This window comes from Oncorhynchus kisutch, linkage group LG19 (assembly GCF_002021735.2).
Source record: "Oncorhynchus kisutch isolate 150728-3 linkage group LG19, Okis_V2, whole genome shotgun sequence".
Taxonomy (NCBI): Eukaryota; Metazoa; Chordata; class Actinopteri; order Salmoniformes; family Salmonidae; genus Oncorhynchus; species Oncorhynchus kisutch.
Window position 1 is genome coordinate 32,009,594 of NC_034192.2, and position 20,678 is coordinate 32,030,271.

The following is a 20,678-nucleotide window of genomic DNA, read 5'->3' on the forward strand; positions in this document are numbered from 1 at the left end:
TAATTTTGACTGTAGCATTGTTGCTAAGAAGAGGGGAGCCTCCATCTTGAGCTTTGATATACATCTCAAATGATTTAGTTTGCTCATAATCGAAGGAGCGCACCGCCTGGATGACACCTGTCTCTGCATTAACGGAGATGTAAGACGATATTGGATTTCCATTTAATTGAGATTCTATGAGCAGGTAGGACACGCGTGCATTTTGACCCCAATCTAAGTCGTGGGCCCTCACAGAAAACACTGAGACCCCCGGAGAGTTGTTTTCCATCACATTAGCAGTGTATAAACTCAGCTCAAAAACGGGCGCATTGTCATTAACATCTGAGATTCTCAGTGTGATGGTTTTACTCGCCGAGAGGGGCGGGGTACCCTCATCTACGGCTGTGAATGTGATGTTATATTCGACATTGCGCTCTCTGTCTAAAACACCATCTGTGACAAGGGTGTAATAGCTCTTTAAAGACGACTGGATGGCAAACGGGATCTTAGTATTTATCGAACAATCTACCTTTCCGTTTTTATCAGAATCTATGTCTTTGACATTTATTATAGCCACGGTAGTGCCACTAACCGCATCCTCGGATACTGGACTAGAGAATGACGTCAGTGTAATCAAGGGGACATTGTCGTTCACATCAATAACGTCAATTATTACTTTTGTGGACGCACTTTGTCCTCCTTGGTCTTTGGCTTGTACGCCAAGTTCGTAGTGTTTATTCTTTTCATAATCAATTGGTCCACTGACTGTTATGTCGCCTGTATTTTCATGCAATGCAAAAAGCTCAGCAAAATTATTAGACATGCGAGTAAAATAGTAAGTAACTTGACCATATAAGCCTTCGTCTCTGTCTGTTGCGCGGATGGTTGTCACTAAAGTTCCTTTAGGTGCATTTTCTGTCACTGTTGCCTTGAAATTAGGTTGTGTAAAAACGGGGACATTATCATTGGCATCAAGTACTGATATTTGTATTTTAAGTGCCCCAGATCTCTGCGGTTCACCGCCATCCACAGCAGTCAATGTCAGAGGCAGTTTATCATTTTTCTCTCGGTCTAAAGGCGCATACAGATACATCTCCACATATTTACTGCCGTCGGGACCAGTCTGGATTTTAATGTTGAAATTATCGGTAGGGTGCAATGTGTAGCCTTGAAGCGCGTTGATACCAACGTCAGGATCTGTCGCACTCTCCTGCAATATCTGTGTCCCCGGCAGAGCAGCCTCAGAGATATCTAATTTGATTTCCTTTTCGTTAAAAAAGGGGGCATTATCGTTAACATCTAGTATTTCTACTAGAATACTATGCAGCTGCATCGGATTCATCATAATCATCTCGAAGCTCAAGCTGCAGGGCGATGTCTGCCCGCAAAGCTGCTCCCTGTCTATCCTCTCTCCCACGACCAGGGTCCCTTTGTCTACATCCAACCTGATATACCCGCTGCTATCACCACTAACAATGCGAGCACCTCCCGATTTCATTTGTTTAGCATTCATTCCTAAATCCTCCGCCACATTTCCAACAAACGAGCCTTTTCTCATCTCCTCTTGAATAGAATAACGAATCTGCCCGAGCATCATCTGGAAAAGGCTAACAAGAATAAAGGCCTGTACTTGCCGTTTGATACAGCGCTCATTTCTGGCAGAAGCCGTGACGTCGAACCAACGCATCGAAATCCACATTATACAATAAGTCCACACAAGCTGTAAACAAATGCGATGAAACACTGCTGGTCAATGTTGAAGGTCTTAGAATCCATCAATGTAATAAAGCTGGCGTCGACAAAACAGAATACTGAAAAAAGGAGATCCAAGAGTGCATTCGTGATGGTCCCTCAATCACTGACAAAATGAGAGAATATGGGCGGTACAGAGGAAGTATAGCAGTATTTAAATCGACTAAAGTTTGCTTTTAAAGACCAACAGCGGCCCTCGGAGCCCACAATAGGAATAGCTAGCTGGTCGTCACTCAATGTGAAGACGTGAGAAACGCATGCATATTTTCTCAAAGCTATGAATCAGAAACCGACCATTCAAATATTACAAATAAAAAAGGTTATTTGCACGAGGAGAAAGAACACAAAGGGATAGATTATGTAAAAAAAAAGCATATACCACTTCTCAAATGTTCCTACAAACCGGAGGCACAAAATGCCAGATGACACCGATGACCAAAGGAAGTTTAGTGACATTTCAACATTCACTGATGTTTTCCTAGGACACAATTGGACATGTTGAGATGTATTCAAACGCAATTTGTTATAATTTAAACTAGTTTAACTCACCTCTAGTGGGGAGTCTGGTTCATCCAGGATGTTCTGTTCGTTCTGCATCCGCTGCATCGTCCCTGTAGAACTGGGGTCCATTATCAGTACGTTTTGACTACAGGGTCTGGCGAACTGACAGTCACTCTTTCTGGAGTCAGTCGTCCTGCACACCTCGTAATTGTACACGTGCTGTAGAGTTCCTGTCCCCAAAGTGTCTGCGTAACGCGGTGGATAATACGGAATAACCGGGAGATTGGAATGAAAGAGGATGCGAGACTGTCTCCATCTGTATATTTTTACTGATATAATAACCACTAAACATGTGATGAATAGAAATGAGACTACAGCCAAAGCCAAGACTAAGTAAAAAGTCAGGTTGTCGTTGTACTCCTTTTCGTGCGTAAAGTCAGTGAACTCCGAGAGCACTTCAGGGAAGCTGTCCGCCACCGCCACGTTAACATTGACTGTAGCTGAACGAGAGGGCTGCCCGTTGTCCTCCACTACAACAGTGAGCCTTTGTTTCACAGCATCTTTATCATTGACTTGGCGTATAGTTCTTATTTCTCCATTCTGTAAACCCACTTCAAACAGCGCCCTGTCTGTCGCTTTCTGCAGTTTGTACGAGAGCCAGGCATTCTGTCCGGAGTCCACATCAACAGCCACCACTTTAGTCACAAGATAGCCCACATCTGCTGAACGAGGCACCATTTCAGCCACCAGAGAGCTGGTAGTCTGGACTGGATACAGAACCTGAGGCGCGTTGTCGTTCTGGTCCTGGACAAAAATTCTAACAGCCACCACTGAACTGAGAGGGGGAGACCCCCCATCACGTGCAGTGACGTTGAAGTCAAACGACTTGATTTGTTCGTAGTCGAATGACCTAACAGCATGGATGGCACCATTTTCTGAGTTTACTGAGACGAAAGAGGACACAGCCAACCCGTTAACCTGTTTATCATCAAGAAAGTAGGAGACACGAGCATTTTGGCCCCAATCAGCATCACTTGCCCTCACTGCAAATATCGAAAACCCTGGCGAGTTGTTTTCCTGAATAGATTTACTATATTCAGGTTGAACAAACTTGGGTGGGTTGTCATTGACATCTGATACTTTAACTGTTATGTTCTTACTGCTAGAGAGAGGCGGAGAGCCTCCATCTGAAACTTTAATAGTGATGTTGTATTCCGACACTGTTTCTCTATCCAAAGGACTTTCGGTGACTATTGTATAATAATCAGTTAACGATGGCTCTATTTGGAATGGAATATCTGCATTAATAGAGCACAGAACCATACCGTTCCCATCCGAGTCTGCATCCTCTACGTTAATAACAGCTACAGTGGTACCAAGGGGAGAATCCTCGGAAATCGAATGAGAAAATGACATGAGCTGTATTGTGGGGACATTGTCGTTTTCATCAGTAATTTGTATCACTACTTTACAAGTATCGGCAAGACCCCAGTGGTCTTTTGCCTGTACATTTAATTGATAATTGTTTGTCTTTTCAAAATCTACTTTAGCTACCAATTTAATTTCTCCAGTGCTAACGTTCAGCTCAAACAGTTCTTTAGCTTCTTTGGAGACATGAGCCATAGCAAAAGTTACTTCTCCGTTTATTCCTTTATCTGCATCATTTGCACTGACGGTGGTTATCAAAGTCCCCTTCGGAGAGCTCTCTTTGACGTCTGCTTTATAAACTGGTTGGCCACACACTGGTGCATTGTCGTTAGCATCCAGCACTGTAATATGGATGCGGACAGTACCAGACCTCTGAGGCTCACCTCCGTCTGTAGCTATAAGCACCAACGAGAGGGTCTCCTGCTTCTCTCTGTCCAGGGGGTGTTGTAAAATCATCTCGATGTATTTACCACCGTTGGATAGGCTGTGTACCTCTAATTGGAAATGATCTGTCGGTTTGAGATAGTAATTTTGTATACCGTTAACACCAACGTCTGGGTCGACGGCGCTCTCCAGGGAAAAGCGCGTAGCTGACACGGCAGATTCACTGATTTCCAAACTGATTTCTTCCTTTGGAAATGATGGTGTATTATCGTTAATGTCGCGAACCTCGACTGTAACCCGATATAACTGAATGGGGTTTTCTATAATAAGCTCAAAGCTGAAGCTACACGGGGTAGTCTGTCCGCATAGCTCCTCTCGGTCGATTCGCTCTTTAACAACGAGAATCCCTTTGTCTCGGTTAAGATCTACATACTGTCGAGTTCCTCTGGTTATAATACGAGCTTTACCGGACACTAGCCTCTTCACCTCCAAGCCTAAATCTCTACCAATGTTTCCAACGATCGACCCTTCTGCCTGCTCCTCGGGTATGGTATACCGTGCCTGCCCAGTCACGGAATCTAGGGCGCATAGACAAAGAATGAAAAACAGTACTTGCCATCCGCCTCCACGGGCTGTCGACCACCAATCACCCATTCCACCGACAAAAAACAGATAACTGATATATTTACTCCTTTACATATACAATATGGCTCGTCTGTATATCCAGAAGTGAAGAAAAAAACGACTGTATTTCCGAAAGAAACGAATGAAAATAATCCGTGGGATGTCTATGCCAAGATCACTCTGTCCGTTTCAGAAGGTCTATCTGCGTCTGTCAGTGAGAGAGAGAATATAGGAGGGCCCCACTGCGCCACTCAGAGATTTAATTAACGTATCGAGTGTATCACTGATCAACAGCGGCACTCGGAGTCCAAACATGGCAAACGCAATGCAGAAACACACAAATCCACGTTTCACATGCACCAAAACGTCAATAGGTGTTAAATACCGCACAGCCCAGGGAAATTAAGATTTGATAACAAAACAAAGTATTGGAAACTACAGTATTTCTACAGTGCTTCAGGAAAAAGACAAAATAATGAATTGGGGAAAAAAAAACGAATCATATCATCTCAGATTATGTAGGGTTATTGTAAATGCACTATAAGCACCACTGGACAATTAAAGTCGACGTACTAATACAGTTTTTTACAAGTTATATTTTTGGTCCACCACAAGTGCGGTGGACAGCGACAGGACGACTGATCAAAAGTGTCAGAGCAACCCCAGCTCAACGAAAATATTTTCGTTTCCAAGTCACATATACAAAAAAACCTCCACATACCATTTCCTCATAAATACCTGGTCTGTTTTTATTTTTTGTTTGTAAGGAAAAAATAAATACACGTACAATGGCGATTGTAATGTAAAAATGGAAGACCAATATTTTTGTTGTTGTTGTTGACTGATTGTGTACCTTGTACAAGAAAAATATAACTTGTAAAAAACTGTATTAGTACGTCGACTTTCATTTCAATCGCTAACTACCAATGCAAGTCTTTATCTACTACATAGACGCTTGAAAACGGCATGCTTATTTATGTAGGGTAGCCATTCTTACGCATGAAGTAGGCCTACATCACTCAAAAAGAACACTTGCTCAACAGACAGCTGAAAAGAGGCAAAGTATACACTGTATGAGTGAGCGGAGCCACTTGTCGCTGTCAAGACAAAACTAGGCGCAGCGCACACGGTGTGGTGCTGAAACAACTACAGCACTTAGCCTTTGCTCGGTTGGAAATAATTGGAAAAAGCAAACCTAAAGCTATTTTTTACGGTACTAAAAACACATCACCTTAAAAAAATGCCATATAAAAGGTTAAAGATACTGAGAAAATGAGCCCCGAGGCTCCAGGCGAAGATAGTTGAAAATTGTATTTAAACTGCAAATAAACTCACCTCTAATGGAGAGTCTGGTTCATCCAGGATGTTCTGTTCGTTCTGCATCCGCTGCATCGTCCCTGTAGAACTGGGGTCCATTATCAGTACGTTCTGACTACAGGGTCTGGCGAACTGACAGTCACTCTTTCTGGAGTCAGTCGTCCTGCACACCTCGTAATTGTACACGTGCTGTAGAGTTCCTGTCCCCAAAGTGTCTGCGTAACGCGGTGGATAATACGGAATAACCGGGAGATTGGAATGAAAGAGGATGCGAGACTGTCTCCATCTGTATATTTTTACTGATATAATTACCACTAAACATGTGATGAATAGAAATGAGACTACAGCCAAAGCCAAGACTAAGTAAAAAGTCAGGTTGTCGTTGTACTCCTTGTCGTGCGTAAAGTCAGTGAACTCCGAGAGCACTTCAGGGAAACTGTCCGCCACCGCCACGTTAACATTGACTGTAGCTGAACGAGAGGGCTGCCCATTGTCCTCCACTACAACAGTGAGCCTTTGTTTCACAGCATCTTTATCATTGACTTGGCGTATAGTTCTTATTTCTCCATTCTGTAATCCCACTTCAAACAGCGCCCTGTCTGTCGCTTTCTGCAGTTTATACGAGAGCCAGGCATTCTGTCCTGAGTCCACATCAACAGCAACCACTTTAGTTACAAGATAGCCTACATCTGCTGAACGAGGCACCATTTCAGCCACCAGAGAGCTGCTAGTCTGGACTGGATACAGAACCTGAGGTGCGTTGTCGTTCTGATCTTGTACGTAAATGAGAACAGTAGTATTACTACTAAGGGGTGGGGAGCCTCCATCTTGCGCTTTGATTAGTATTTTGAACTCTTTAACCTGCTCATAGTCAAGTGAACGCACTGAGTGAATGACACCTTTCTCTGAGTTAATTGAAAAGTAGGTGGAAATTGGGTTTCCGTTTAGCTCACTGTCAATTAGATAATAAGAGATGCGTGCGTTTTGGCCCCTATCTGGATCCGTTGCTTGGATCGCAAGCACAGAAACTCCGGGAGAATTGTTTTCCACAACGTGCGTACTATACACATTTTGACTAAAGGCTGGTGCGTTATCATTAACATCACTGATGTCTAAAACAATAGTTGTCATGCTTGATATCGGCGGCAAACCTTCATCAGTGGCAGTGAGGGTGATGTTGTAGCGAGACACTTTCTCTCGGTCTAAGCTCTTCTCAGTTACCAACGTGTAGTAGTTTCTAAGAGAGGTCTTTATCTTAAATGGGAGGTTTTCGTCGATTCTTAAACGCACCTGTCCATTTTGCCCAGCATCTACATCCTGGACACTTATCAATGCCACAACTGTGCCAGGAATACTATCCTCTGGGATTTTACCAGAAAATGATGTCATGGTTATGATCGGACTATTGTCATTAACGTCTAGAATCTCAATGACTAGTTTACTCGCGCCCGTCAGACCCCACGGGTCTTTAGCTTGAAGGTTAATTTCGTAATTCTGAACAGTTTCGTAATCTAGGTCACCAGTGAGCTTTATCTCCCCAGTATGTGGATCTATATGGAACAAAGGTGGTGTACCCTCCTCCATATGCGTAAATGAATACGTCACATTTCCATTATACCCTTGGTCTGCATCGATGGCACTTACTTGGGCTACAACTGTGCTTCCCAACGCGTTTTCTACAACAGTGACTTTGTACAAAGACTCTGTGAACACAGGCGCATTGTCATTTGCATCCAGAACAGTGATATGTATCTTAACAGTTCCAGACCTTTGTGGGTCCCCGCCATCGACTGCAGTTAATATCAGGGAGTGTTCGCTCTGTTTTTCACGGTCAAGTCCAGACTGCAACACCATTTCTGCGTATTTACTTCCATCAGCTCTACTGTGTTGCTTGAGCACAAAATGATCGGTTGGTTTAACTGTGTAGCTTTGCAGTGAGTTCATACCCACGTCAGGGTCAGCGGCTCCATCTAATAAGAAAACAGTCCCTATCGGCGAAGACTCCCCAATTTCCAGATGAATGTCTTTTTTTGAAAACACCGGGGCGTTGTCGTTTATGTCTTCAATTTCGATGGTAATCGAATATAATTCAAGTGGGCTTTCAAGAATCATTTCTAAACTGAAGCTACACGGAGATTTCTGACCGCATAATTTCTCCCTGTCAATCCTTTCCTTAACAACCAGATGTCCTTTGTTCTGATTCAGCTCTACATATTGGTTATTACCGTCTATAACTAACCGCGCCCGGCCTGAAATCAGCCTCTTCACGTCCAAACCCAGGTCTTTCGCCACATCTCCGACAAACAAGCCCTTTCTCATTTCCTCTGGTACAGAATATCGAATTTGTCCATTCACCGCACTCAGTACGCAGACAAGCAACATGGAGACTCGCACTTGCCATCTCAAACCCCAGGCTGCGCTATTCACAGCCTCTCCAGCGCTCATCCTCCTAAAAATATCCATAACGTTACCCAAAACTGGGAAATATATAATGCAATCCAAAACTCACATACAACAGAAAAGCTCAAGAAGATATTGTTGTACTCCGTTAAAACTGCTTCGACGGTTCTGTGCGCAATAATCCTTCCTTGGTCTTGTCACTGACGCATAGTTGCCTTCGAGCAGCAGTTATATGCGCCTGAGCCGAGATAGGTCTCTTGGACAACAGCACCACTCAGAGTGAGTGTGCAGAATGACATCATAGGCCGATGAACCCTCTATTGAAATTATTAACCAATGAATGATTACCCCACCAAATGTTGTCTCATACATCATGAAACAGAACGTCTCGAGTCAAGGGAGCAGCACCTCAGGGTTAAGATCAGAAGTGAGTGCTGTCTCAAAACCTAGGTACACACAGCCCTGAATGTGTCTAATGGGACACTAATGGGAGCTAGCAGATATGTCTGTTACCAACACATTTCAAACATTGTACATTGACTTGTTGGTAGTAAAACAGTAGCTAATGTTGTCATTTGTCAAGTGGGTTAGAGATTGGATACCACTGAGCCACGACATGGTAATGCTTGTTTAATAGTAAATAACCACCACAGGAGGGCAATAAACAGCCATAGTATAGACTACTGATGTATATTACACTGACACTATGTACACTGACATTATGTACACTGATACTATGTGCACTGATACTATGTACACTGACACTATGTACACTGACACTATGTACACTGATACTATGTGCACTGATACTATGTACACTGACACTATGTACACTGACACTATGTACACTGACCGAGTGGACAAAATATTAGGAACAGACTGACAGCTACAATCCCTTATTGATGTCACTTGTTAACTGACTTCAATCAGTGTAGATGAAGGGGAGGAGACTTTTAGCCTTGAGACAATTGTGGCATGGATTGTGTGTGTGTCATTCAGGGTGACAACATATTGAAGTGCCTTTGAACGTGGAATGTGTAAGTGCCAGGCGCACCCGTTTTGAGTGTGTCAAGAACTGCAACTCTGCTGGGTTTTTTTGCGCTCAACAGTTTCCTGTGTGTATGAAGAATGTTCTACCACCCAAAGGACATCCAGCCAACTTGACACAACTGTGGGAAGCATCAGGGTCAACATGGGCCAGCATCAGTGTGGAAAGGTTGCGTCACCTTGGCCTGACAAACTGAGGTTGTTCTGAGGGGAAAAGGAGGTGCAACTCAATATTAGTAAGGTGTTCCTAATGTTTTGTACACTCAATTTATGTACGAGCAGAGCAAATCAACCAGCAAAACAAATCCTGTTAAGACAGGTTCCATTTATAGCACAGTCACAAAGCCATTGTGTGGTCAGATCTCGGCACTACAAAATTACAGTGAGCACACACTCCACCCTCCCTCCCTCAGAAATGGCTTGTATGATCCACATGAACATGATTGTATGTACAACTACACCTAAACATAGCCACAGAGGAAAATAAAAGCGCTGTGTCAAAGCAATGCAGTCTCTGTCTGTCTGTCTGTCTGTCTGTCTGTCTGTCTGTCTGTCTGTCTGTCTGTCTGTCTGTCTGTCTGTCTGTCTGTCTGTCTGTCTGTCTGTCTGTCTGTCTGTCTGTCTGTCTTTCTCTCTCTCTCTCTCTCTCTCTCTACTCTCTCTCTCTACTCTCTCTACAGATATGTATGGTTCAGTAGTCATCCCTGTATGAATCTGAAATATGATTCATGATCCAATCTGATAAGTCCAGTGACCTACATCTGAGATGGGAGAACAATCATTTGGCAGAAAGAGGACCAGTTCAACACTGCCCTATTGACACAGAAATCACACTAATACTGCCTTCTAATCTCAAAGCTACCACAGAGATTTGTGTGTATGCACAAGGTTGATCAGCTTAATGTGTATTTAGCTACTCTTCTTGGGTCCACATAAAACATGACATAATACAGAACATTAACAGACAAGTACAGCACAAGGCAAATGCATTTAAATTCAGAATACACACTTTCCTACATTTATGCCTTCATAGTCATGATTCATAGAGGCTACTGAATGCATGACGGGTTAGCTGAGGCTTTCACCTCAGCCACCGCGATCAGAGTCAATCAATCAATCAAATGTACCACATTCACACCCAGCAGCATCCACCAGTCACACATTTGTACATACTTCACTCTCAACTCAAGGACAGAACTACATTTAGGAGAGTGTGCTTTTAGTAGGTCACACAGGTGGACCCCCCCCTCCCCCCGTCTGTCAGCATTAAAACAGCTGACTGCACCAGTCCTGCTGTGCTCTGCTGTGGCACAGAGCAAAGCATTAGCATGTTATGTAGCCGCAAACCACAACACTCCCCACATTAGGACGGTGTATTATTCAGTTGGCCACATCGGGAGGCAGCAGGATAAATATTCATGCCAGAGGAAAGTACGTCTAGAACTGCACTGAAACAAGAACCCTGTTTGTAAGACAACCACCGGAGCTGTTCATTGGCGGTGGTGTTGTTATGTACAGAAAAGACAAGTTCCCAGCGGTCATTCTGACTTCAGTTACCAAACCCGAGCAGATCTGTCTTAGAAAACATCTCTGCGCGTCCTCGAATCGTGTTGTCTCCTGTTGATAAAGACCCCAATCTGCTATTGCTGGCTCTGTGGATTGTATTTTTTTTCAATTATTATCACAATATGTCAAATCTGAATTTGTGCTTATGGGTGACCTGAACCTCGACTGGTTGACATCCAAGTCTGATCAACTCAAGAGTCTATGTAACACCGGAAATCTTACTCAGCTTGTTAACAGTGTAACACGGTTGAATATAAAGTATCCTCGGAAATCCCCTCCGACACTCCTCCTCATTTTAATGCTTGCGTTGTTTTTGCAAATGATATACGTGATCCCCGTGCTGTTGCCTGTATAAGGGATGGTACATTTTCTAAACTAGCCCCATGTATCTCCACGTATCACCTCAGAGGAAACAAACTGCTATGTGGGCTAAAGCAAGAGGGTCTGATTCAGCTTATGATTGGATGGCTTTTAAACACAAATTGGAATCAGGGTGTGGCTATGACCTGAAAACTGAAAGCAGAACACTACCTCAAATCTACTTTTGATCATCTGAATAATCCTTATACATTTTGGCAAGTACTGAAAGGTTGGTAAGTGCAAAAAAAGATGCACAGCTTCCTTAACATCTACTACTGGACTCACATGTGGCAACTGAGAGAACCTCTATTCTCAACTCTTTTAATCAGCATTTTCTTGATGCAGGCAGGTTATTTAATAGGGTTTAAAGGTCAAAATGATCCCCCGTGAAATTACCTGACACTCCTGAGCACTTCTTCTCCAGGTTCTCATTCTCACCTTCTCTGTATCAGAGGTGCATAGAGCCATGAAAGCAATTTATGTACAAAAGAAAATATATATATATACTGTAAATATATATATCCCCTGGCCCTGATGATCTAGACAACCTTGAACATGCATCTTCAACCTCACCCTAGAATGTCATGTCATCCCCAAGTTGTGCAAAACAGCATTTGACCTAGCTCTTTTGAATGGAGGTGATCCCACACTACTGAGCAACTATTGGCCCATATCTAAATGGTCTGCTTTGGGAAAAGTATTGGAGTCCCTAGTCAATAAGCAGCTTAAAGCCTACCACCAGAAAAACAATATATTGAGTGGTACGCAATCAGCTTTCAGGTCAAGCCACAACACTGTTACAGCAACGTTGAATGTTTTGGGTGATATTCACCGTGCCCTGGATAAGAAGTTTGCATTGTGCATCTGTGTGCATAGACTTGTCAAAGGCACTTGACGCTGTGGACCATACTGTCTTGCAGATGACACTGTTTTCTACTCAAGTGGCAGCAGTTTGACTTTGGCTTTTGAAAAAGCTCAACATACTGTAGCTTTTACCATCATTCAACAGAATCTGTACGAGTTGAAGCTTGTTCCGAATTCCTCAAAAACAAAGTGCATGGTATTTTACAACGCTAAAAAAAATGATGTTGTTTATGGGCAGACCCCAAGCACTACCCTGAAGACACTTGATTCCATGTATCATGCAGCAAGTAGGTTTATTACCAACCAAAAGCATCTGACACACCACTGTGATCTCTAAAGTGCTGTTGGCTGGTCTTCGTTGACTCTACGTAGGTTTAAACGTTGGTCTACTATGATCTATTAGGCCATTTTGGGAAAACTGCAGCTTTATCTCTGTTCTTCTTTGATAAGGTCTTAAAAATAAATACCAGTCACGGTCTCACTCTTACTTACATTTAACGGTTCCTAAAATCAGATCATGGCAAAAGGTGTTTTAGCTACTCAGCTCTGTGGTCTTGGAATTCTCTCCAGACCAGCTGGAAACTCCAGGGTCTTGTTTAACAGTTTGGTTGACTCACATGTTACTGAAGAATGTGATTGTCATTAGGACTTGATGCAGTGGTACATATGATCAATTTAAAAAAAAAATCTACAACGCTTGTATGTTTCTGTAATGTATTGTGTGTCTACATCAACATGTAGTTCATGGTGTGTCTCTGTCTGTAAGTTGTTATTGTTCCCCCCCTGCTGCAGTCTCGGTTGGACCAGGTCTCTCTTGAAAAACAGATTTATATCTCAGTGAGACTACCCTGGATAATTGAAGGTTAAATAAAATGACCTTACGTTGCTTTGTTTTGAGTACAAAGCCACTTGGAAATGGTTTAGATTGATGCACGGTTCTTTCTTTGGAGCTATACAAAGGAAAATACAATGTAGTTGCCGTTTTGAAGGCAGACAAGTGACAGACAAGTGGAGAGAGAAAAGACATGGGGGAGAGAGAGAGAGAGATGTCCCCTAAAATGTCACAGTGGCTCTTTTTTTTAGAGAGCGTTGCCTAGTTGTGAATCTATGCGAGACCTGCGACCTACGGTGTCTTACTTACTGTCATTGTTTCTGAGCCCGTGTGTGTTGCTCATTGTGTGTGAGCGTTGCAAGTAGAATTAGAAAAGTGAAAATGTCTCACCTGTCATATATGTAGAGGAGGTCCATTCAGAGAGAGAGGGAGGCCAAAGAGAGAGAGAGAGGGAAAGAGAGGGGGGAAAGCAAACCGTTAGGAAGACATTCCTATGATTGTTTGATATTTGATATTGTTGGCCGACACAAAATTGGACCAGACAAATTGGAAAGCAGTGTTCTGTGAAGGAATTATCATAGTCTCTGTACCAGGGCATCTGTCCGACCCCAACACTACAGTGGGGCCTTATTCGCAGGTACAGGCTCTCAACAGAACTGCAGTCGATTCGTGATCAATGCAACATCTAATAGGACTATTCTGAATGTGATCACTAAACCAGAGTGTGGAGATATCAAAAGCAAGTAAACAGAAATGTACCACACAACTCAACACAATGCGCACACTTAGGCCCAGGAGTGTTTCCTGATGACCTGAGCAGGAAAAGGCTTGGGCACTAGTTATATCCCTGTAACGCACTGCATATCCCACTGGCTGGGCCATGGCTACAGTATAACACAGCATAGCAGACAAATTGGGATTCCATAATGCTGTTTATGCTTCACATTTTTTCTTCTTCTCCCATGACTGAAATGTGGACCATTACAGAGCCTGCAGCCATAACATGAGCACACATGGGTTCACATGGAAATCTAACCAATGTGACAAGCTCTCCTCTCTGCGTTGAGGACTCACAGTCACACACACACAGTCACACACACACACACACACACACACACACACACACACGACAACCATTACAACGTTTAACCTCTGACCTGAGTACAGCCAGATCACTACTGACCAGGACAACTGAACACAGTGAAGCTCTATCAGAGGCCATCAGAGTAGCAACCTCTGACCTTTCCTTATAACCATTTCAATGAGAGGTCATATGAGTTGACATAGTGTAACATAACCACTGTAGGTGTGACATAACCACTGTAGGTGTGACATAACCACTGTAGGTGTGACATAACCATTGTAGGTGTGACATAACCACTCTAGGTGTGACATAACCACTGTAGGTGTGACATAACCACTGTAAGTGTAACATAACCCCTGTTGGTGTGACATAACCACTGTAGGTGTGACATAACCACTGTAGGTGTGACATAACCACTGTAGGTGTGACATAACCACTGTAGGTGTAACATAACCCCTGTTGGTGTGACATAACCACTGTAGGTGTGACATTAACCACTGTAGGTGTGACATAACCACTGTAGGTGTGCCATAACCACTGTAGGTGTGACATAACCACTGTAGGTGTGACATAACCACTGTAGGTGTGACATAACCACTGTAGGTGTGACATAACCACTGTAGGTGTGACATAACCACTGTAGGTGTGACATAACCACTGTAGGTGTGACATAACCACTGTAGGTGTGACATAACTACGTGATGATATCAAGATAAAATAAATAGCAGCTTGCAAACTGGTTTTAACTCCCAAAACAAACCAACTAACATAGAGATCAGCCTGCTAGACAACCACACACAGAGAAACAGAGTACACAGAAAGGACAGGCAGGGCAGTAGAATGACAGGCTACACAAGAGATGATGACACTCTCACATTTACATTTTAGTCATTTAGCAGGTGCTCTTATCTAGAGCGACTTGAGTGTATACATTTGCATACTGGTCCCCCATGGGAATCGAACCCACATCCCTGGGGATGCAAGCACCATGCTCTACCAACTGAACCAGACAGTTGCTGGTAGACGAGCAGAGCTTAGTTCAGATAAGATATAAGGGAAAGGGGATACCCAGTTAGTTGCACAACTGAACGCATTCAACCCATGCAATGCTTTGCCATAGCTGACACTTAATGAACTACGTCATCAGAAGTCCATTCCCAAAGGCTCACCTTGAGACTTGTGCGTCTGAGTGTGCCTTTTTGATAGGCCATGCCGCTTTTCCTCAATGGGTCAGTGTCTATGGACGGCCCGAAACGGAAGTCACCTTTCCACGAGCCAGTGGTCAGAAAGGAGTCGTATTGGTCATCTTTCAGGACAGTTCCACACCGGCTGACGTCAGCGTATCTCGGGGGGCCGTAGGCCGCGGGGAAGACTGGGAGGCTAGACGCGCGGTACACAAGCCCGCGTCGACACATCTTGAAGTACACGACCGCACTGATCAGAACAAGGAGGAGAGAAGACACGGTCGCCAGGGCGATTTTCAAATAAAGCGTCAAGTTATAGCTCGCCTGTGAGTCATCGTCCGTGTTCTCAAAAAGCTTGTTTAAAACAGGCATGTCATCGCCAATGACTACATTGACTGTGGCAGTGGCTGAGAGAGACTGAGGCCCGTTGTCCCTTACCGTGATGATAAGAGTTTGTTTAGGCTCGTCCTGCTCTACAAATGGCCTCACAGTCCTGATTTCCCCGCTGTGCAGGCCCACAGTGAAGAGGTTGGGCTGTGACGCTTTGACCACATGGTAGGAGAGCCACGCGTTATTGCCAGAGTCAGCATCTACAGCAAGCACTTTGGTAACCAGGTAACCTTTAGGTGCCTCCAGTGGCACCAGGTCCTCAGCGATGAAGCCAGATGATTGGACAGGATACAGAACAACAGGTGTGTTGTCGTTATGGTCACCGACGAACACCCTCACAGTGCAAGTACTGGAAAGAGGAGGGTCACCACCGTCTTGAGCGGTCACTCCTACCTGATAGTGACTGGCCTGCTCATAATCAAAGGGGCGCGAGGTGAAGAGCTCTCCGGTCTCCGCGTTAATGGAGAGGGAAGAGAATGTTTCTGGGGTCATGCCTTCTGATAAAGAGTACAGTATTTTCGCATTGGGTCCTGCGTCTAGATCCTCGGCTCTCACCCTTATCACCAACGTGCCTCTGTGTTGGTTTTCCCAAACGTTGGCGGTGTACTCGCTCTGCGTAAAAATAGGGGGGTTGTCATTCACGTCACCCACTGTGATGGATATCACGTTTCTACTGAACAGTTCGGGAGAACCAGAGTCGATAGCTGTCACCGTGATGTTATAGTGTGGGTTCAACTCTCTATCTAATATACCATCAGTCACCAACATATAGTAATTCTTAACCTCTGATATCAACTTGAAAGGTATGTCGTTTGAGATGGCACACTTGACCCGACCACTGTTTCCAGTGTCCAGGTCATACACGTTAAGCAGAGCAACCATGGTACCGGGTTTAGAATCCTCAGAAATGATAGCCGTGGCTGATTTCACTGCAATAACTGGTTCATTGTCGTTCACATCAATCACTTCAATGATGAGTTTACAGTGTGATGCCTGACCCCCGCCATCTTTAGCCTGGACATCAAGTTCATGCGCACTCGCCTCCTCATAGTCCACTTGACCCGCCACCCTCACCTCCCCACTCACAGGGTCAATTTCAACAATGCCTCTAGTTTTGTCAGACACGTGGCTGAAATAGTAGGTTATCTCCCCATATGGACCGTCATCTAAATCAGTGGCGTTCAGCGTCGCCACCAAAACGCCCGTGGCAGAATTCTCTATCAGAGAGGCTCTGTAAGTCCTCTGGCTGAAAACGGGGACGTTGTCATTGGCATCCAGAACATGGATGTGAACAGACGCGGTACCTGACCTGGCAGGATTCCCCCCGTCAACCCCACTGATGGTCAGAGTGTATTCGGCCTGGTTCTCCCGGTCCAAAGTTTTTTTCAGAACCAGCTCTGGGTATGCTATTCCATTCACTTGAGTGTTCATTTCTAAGGCAAAATGATCATTGTGACTCAGTTTATAATCACGAACCGAGTTGGTTCCCAAATCAGGGTCATGCGCACTCTCCAGAGGGAAGCGTCTCCCCGGCACCGTCGACTCGACCAGGTCCAGGTCAATTAACCCAGTAGCAAAAGCAGGGCTATTGTCATTCATATCCTGAATGTCCAAAACAAGACTGTACACTTTGAGCGGATCCTCCAGCAGCAGCTGATACTGTAGGACGCAGACAGCTGCCTGCGCGCACAACTCCTCTCTATCTATCCTCTCGCTGACCAACAGAGAGCCCGAACCATAGTCAAGCTCACAAAGCTGCCGAGTGCCCTCCGCCACGATGCGGGCTCGACGTGCACCAATCTCAACTATTTTCAGCCCCAGATCCAGAGCCAGGTTCCCAATGACCGAGCCGCGCTCCATCTCCTCTGGTACGGAGTAGCGCACATCTCCAGACGACGCGCCGAAGAGAAGCACAATCCCCCAAAATCGCAGCCAGCTACTCCGTTTTACGCACAGTTGCTCTATGGTAAATCCCTTGTTGATAATACGATTTATTAGTAGTAAAACCATGTTTAAACACGACTAAGATTAGTTATAAAATATATAGTTTGGTTGAAAATAAATATAGCATCAAAGCGACGCAGTGACCTTATTTATACTCGTCTCGAGCCGAGTAGAGCATGCCCTACTCCGGAGCCTGCTCGTGTCCGTTTGGATTTCTCTCCTCCCGCCTCAATCGCGTGCACTCACTCTCACTATGACTATGACTGGGCTACCAAAGTTCTCGCTCTCTCTTGCTCTCTCTTGCTCTCTCTTGCTCTCTCTTGCTCTCTCTTGCTCTCTCTTGCTCTCTCTTGCTCTCTCTTGCTCTCTCTTGCTCTCTCTTGCTCTCTCTTGCTCTCTCTTGCTCTCTCTTGCTCTCTCTTCCTCTCTCTTCCTCTCTCTTGCTCTCTCTTCCTCTCTCTTCCTCACACACACACACACACACACACACTATTCCTGTAACAATAACACGGATGGGGAGGGAGAGCATTGGATTGTAATTAAGCCATATTCCAAATCCAGCGCGATAAAATAGCGTCACCCAGAGACCTAGATAATAACTGCATTATATAATATCTGATGATGTGACTTGATCTACAAAATACGTTGCATTAGAAATGTCTATCGTGTTTGCATGTTACTGATAGGTCATGTCCTCTGATTACTGTGTCCTAAGAGAATGTCAAAGTAGTTCGACAAGTAAGGTTGTCAACAAGTTGTTGTAAAAGTCTATACTGTCACTTCAACAACAGACATGTAGCCTACACATGTGAACATGACACACATTTGCAAGACAAACTGCACCAATTAGGTTGTCGGATCGCATACGATGTGCTGAGTGTTAAAGACACGTCAGCTCAACGGCACCCGAGCTTTATGACGACACCAGTGGGTGGAGAACTGGATCTATTAAAACACTGCTGGTGAACAGCGACACTTTGAGTATACCTCAAAATGACACACAGCAACTATTTTTCAAAATGATTTACAAAACGTGAATAATACCTATAGCCTGCTTTATAGCTATTGGGAATAACTTTTATTTCGATAAACCCTGCGTTTATCGAAATAAGCATAACCAAATAGACGGATAGGAAATGCCACGATGTATGTCCACAACATATCAATCGTCGCACGAATACAGTCCGCATACTCAGGCGAAAAATACATTCATTACAAAAGAGTCGTTTAGGACCACACATCTGAAATATAAGGTGCAAGGCAAGTAAGATGTATAATCCTGGTTTTACAGCCAGCACACCCAATGTAATCTACAAAAACAGAGAAGATGGCATGAGATGATGAATGATCCCTACTGGTTTATAGACATTTTCCACATTTCAGCACCATGGACAGAAACAATGAGAGGCCTTCAGCGGCACTGCACTTTAAAAACTCGCACACTGATTCTCTCATAATTCTACAAAAAGCTCGCCAGACACAGCAATTCTCTTTTGTAAACCCTTTCCAAACAAACATTCACCCAAAAAGTGCCAGATTCCGATTATCAACTCATTTTCTGTAACCTCAAATATGTGGAGCATGAGTGAAATATCCACGGAATATACAATATACATACAAAAATATGTGGACACCCCTTCAAATGAGTGGATTCGTCTTATTCAGCCACACCCGTTGCCGACAGGTGTATAAAATCGAGCAAACAGCCATGTAATTTCCAAAGACAAACATTGGCAGTAGAATGGCCTTACTGAAGAGCTCAGTGACTTTCAACATGGCACAGTCTTAGGATGCCACCTTTCCAACAAGTCAGTTCATCAAACTTCTGCCCTGCTACAGCTGCTCTGGTCAACTGTAGGTGTTGTTATGTACATCTAGGAGCCACAACGGCTCAGCCGCACAGAATGGGACCGCCGAGTGCTGAAGCGCATTGCGTGTAACAACCGTCTCTCCTCTGTTGCAACACTCACTACAGAGTTCAAAACTACCTCTGGAAGGAATGTCAGCATAATAACTTTTTCGTTGGGAGCTTCATTAAATGTGTTTCCATGTCCGAGCAGCCTAAGATCACCATGCAGAATGCCAAGCGTCGGGTGGAGTGGTGTGAAGCTCACCGCCTTTGGACTCTGGGGCAGTGGAAACGTGGTTCTCTGGAGTGATGAATCATGCTTCACCATCTGGCAGTCAGACGGTCGAATCTGGGTTTGGCAGATGCCAGGAGAAAGCTACCTGCCTGAATGCATAGTGCCAACTGTAAAGTTTGGTGGAGGAGGAATAATGGCTTTGGGCTGTTTTTCATGGTTCGGGCTAGGCCCCTTAGTTCCAGTGAAGATAAATCTTAATGCTACAGCATACATTGACATTCTAGACGATTCTCTTCTTCCAGATTTGTGGCAACAGTTTGTGGAAGGCCCTTTCCTGTTTCAGAATGACAATGCCCCTGTGCACAAAGCGAGGTCCATACAGAAATGGTTTGTCGAGATCGGTGTGGAAGAACTTAACTGGTCTGCAAAGAGCACTGACCTCAACACCATCGAAGACCTTTCGGATAATTTGGAATGCCGACTGCGAGCCAGGCCCAATTGCCCAACATCAGTGTCTGACCTCACTAATGCTCTTGTGGCTGAATGGAAGCAATTCCCATCAGCAATGTTCCAACATCTAGTGAAAGCCTTCCCAGAAGAGTTGGAGGCTGTTATGGCAGCAAAGGGGGGACCAACTCCATATTAATGCCCATGATTTTGGAACGAGATGTTCCACGAGCAGGTGTCCACATACTTTTGGTCACGTAGTGTATCAATCACAAACATAAGCGAACCACATCAGAAGTAAAAAAATAAAATAATAATAATACACATGTTATATCAAATCAAGCTGTAGGTTATCATTTATATTGCATCGGGCAGAAATAATGATCTAAAACATCACAAATTGTATGAAACCTGGAGCATGTATAATCGATACCTAATAGGAAATGAGTAAATTCGTGGGTGTAGCCTTGTAATTTCTCCAGGAGGAAAAG

General features: G+C 44.2%; 3 protein-coding genes across 6 annotated transcripts in view; all 3 read right to left on the reverse strand.

Annotated features, from left to right (window-relative positions):
• Positions 1 to 20,678, reverse strand: part of LOC109864681 (protocadherin gamma-C5) — a 186,029-nt gene that overhangs the window by 151,381 nt on the left and 13,970 nt on the right. The window lies entirely within an intron of this gene.
• On the reverse strand, positions 2,272 to 4,799 carry LOC116355045 (protocadherin beta-16-like). The gene has a single exon (XM_031798133.1). It carries the CDS (start codon positions 4,696 to 4,698, stop codon positions 2,272 to 2,274), a length of 2,427 nt encoding a protein of 808 aa, XP_031653993.1. The 5' UTR covers positions 4,699 to 4,799.
• LOC109910126 (protocadherin beta-16-like) lies at positions 5,983 to 8,570 on the reverse strand. Its single transcript, XM_031798134.1, has one exon. The coding sequence runs from the start codon at positions 8,446 to 8,448 to the stop codon at positions 5,983 to 5,985; it is 2,466 nt and encodes an 821-aa protein (XP_031653994.1). The 5' UTR covers positions 8,449 to 8,570.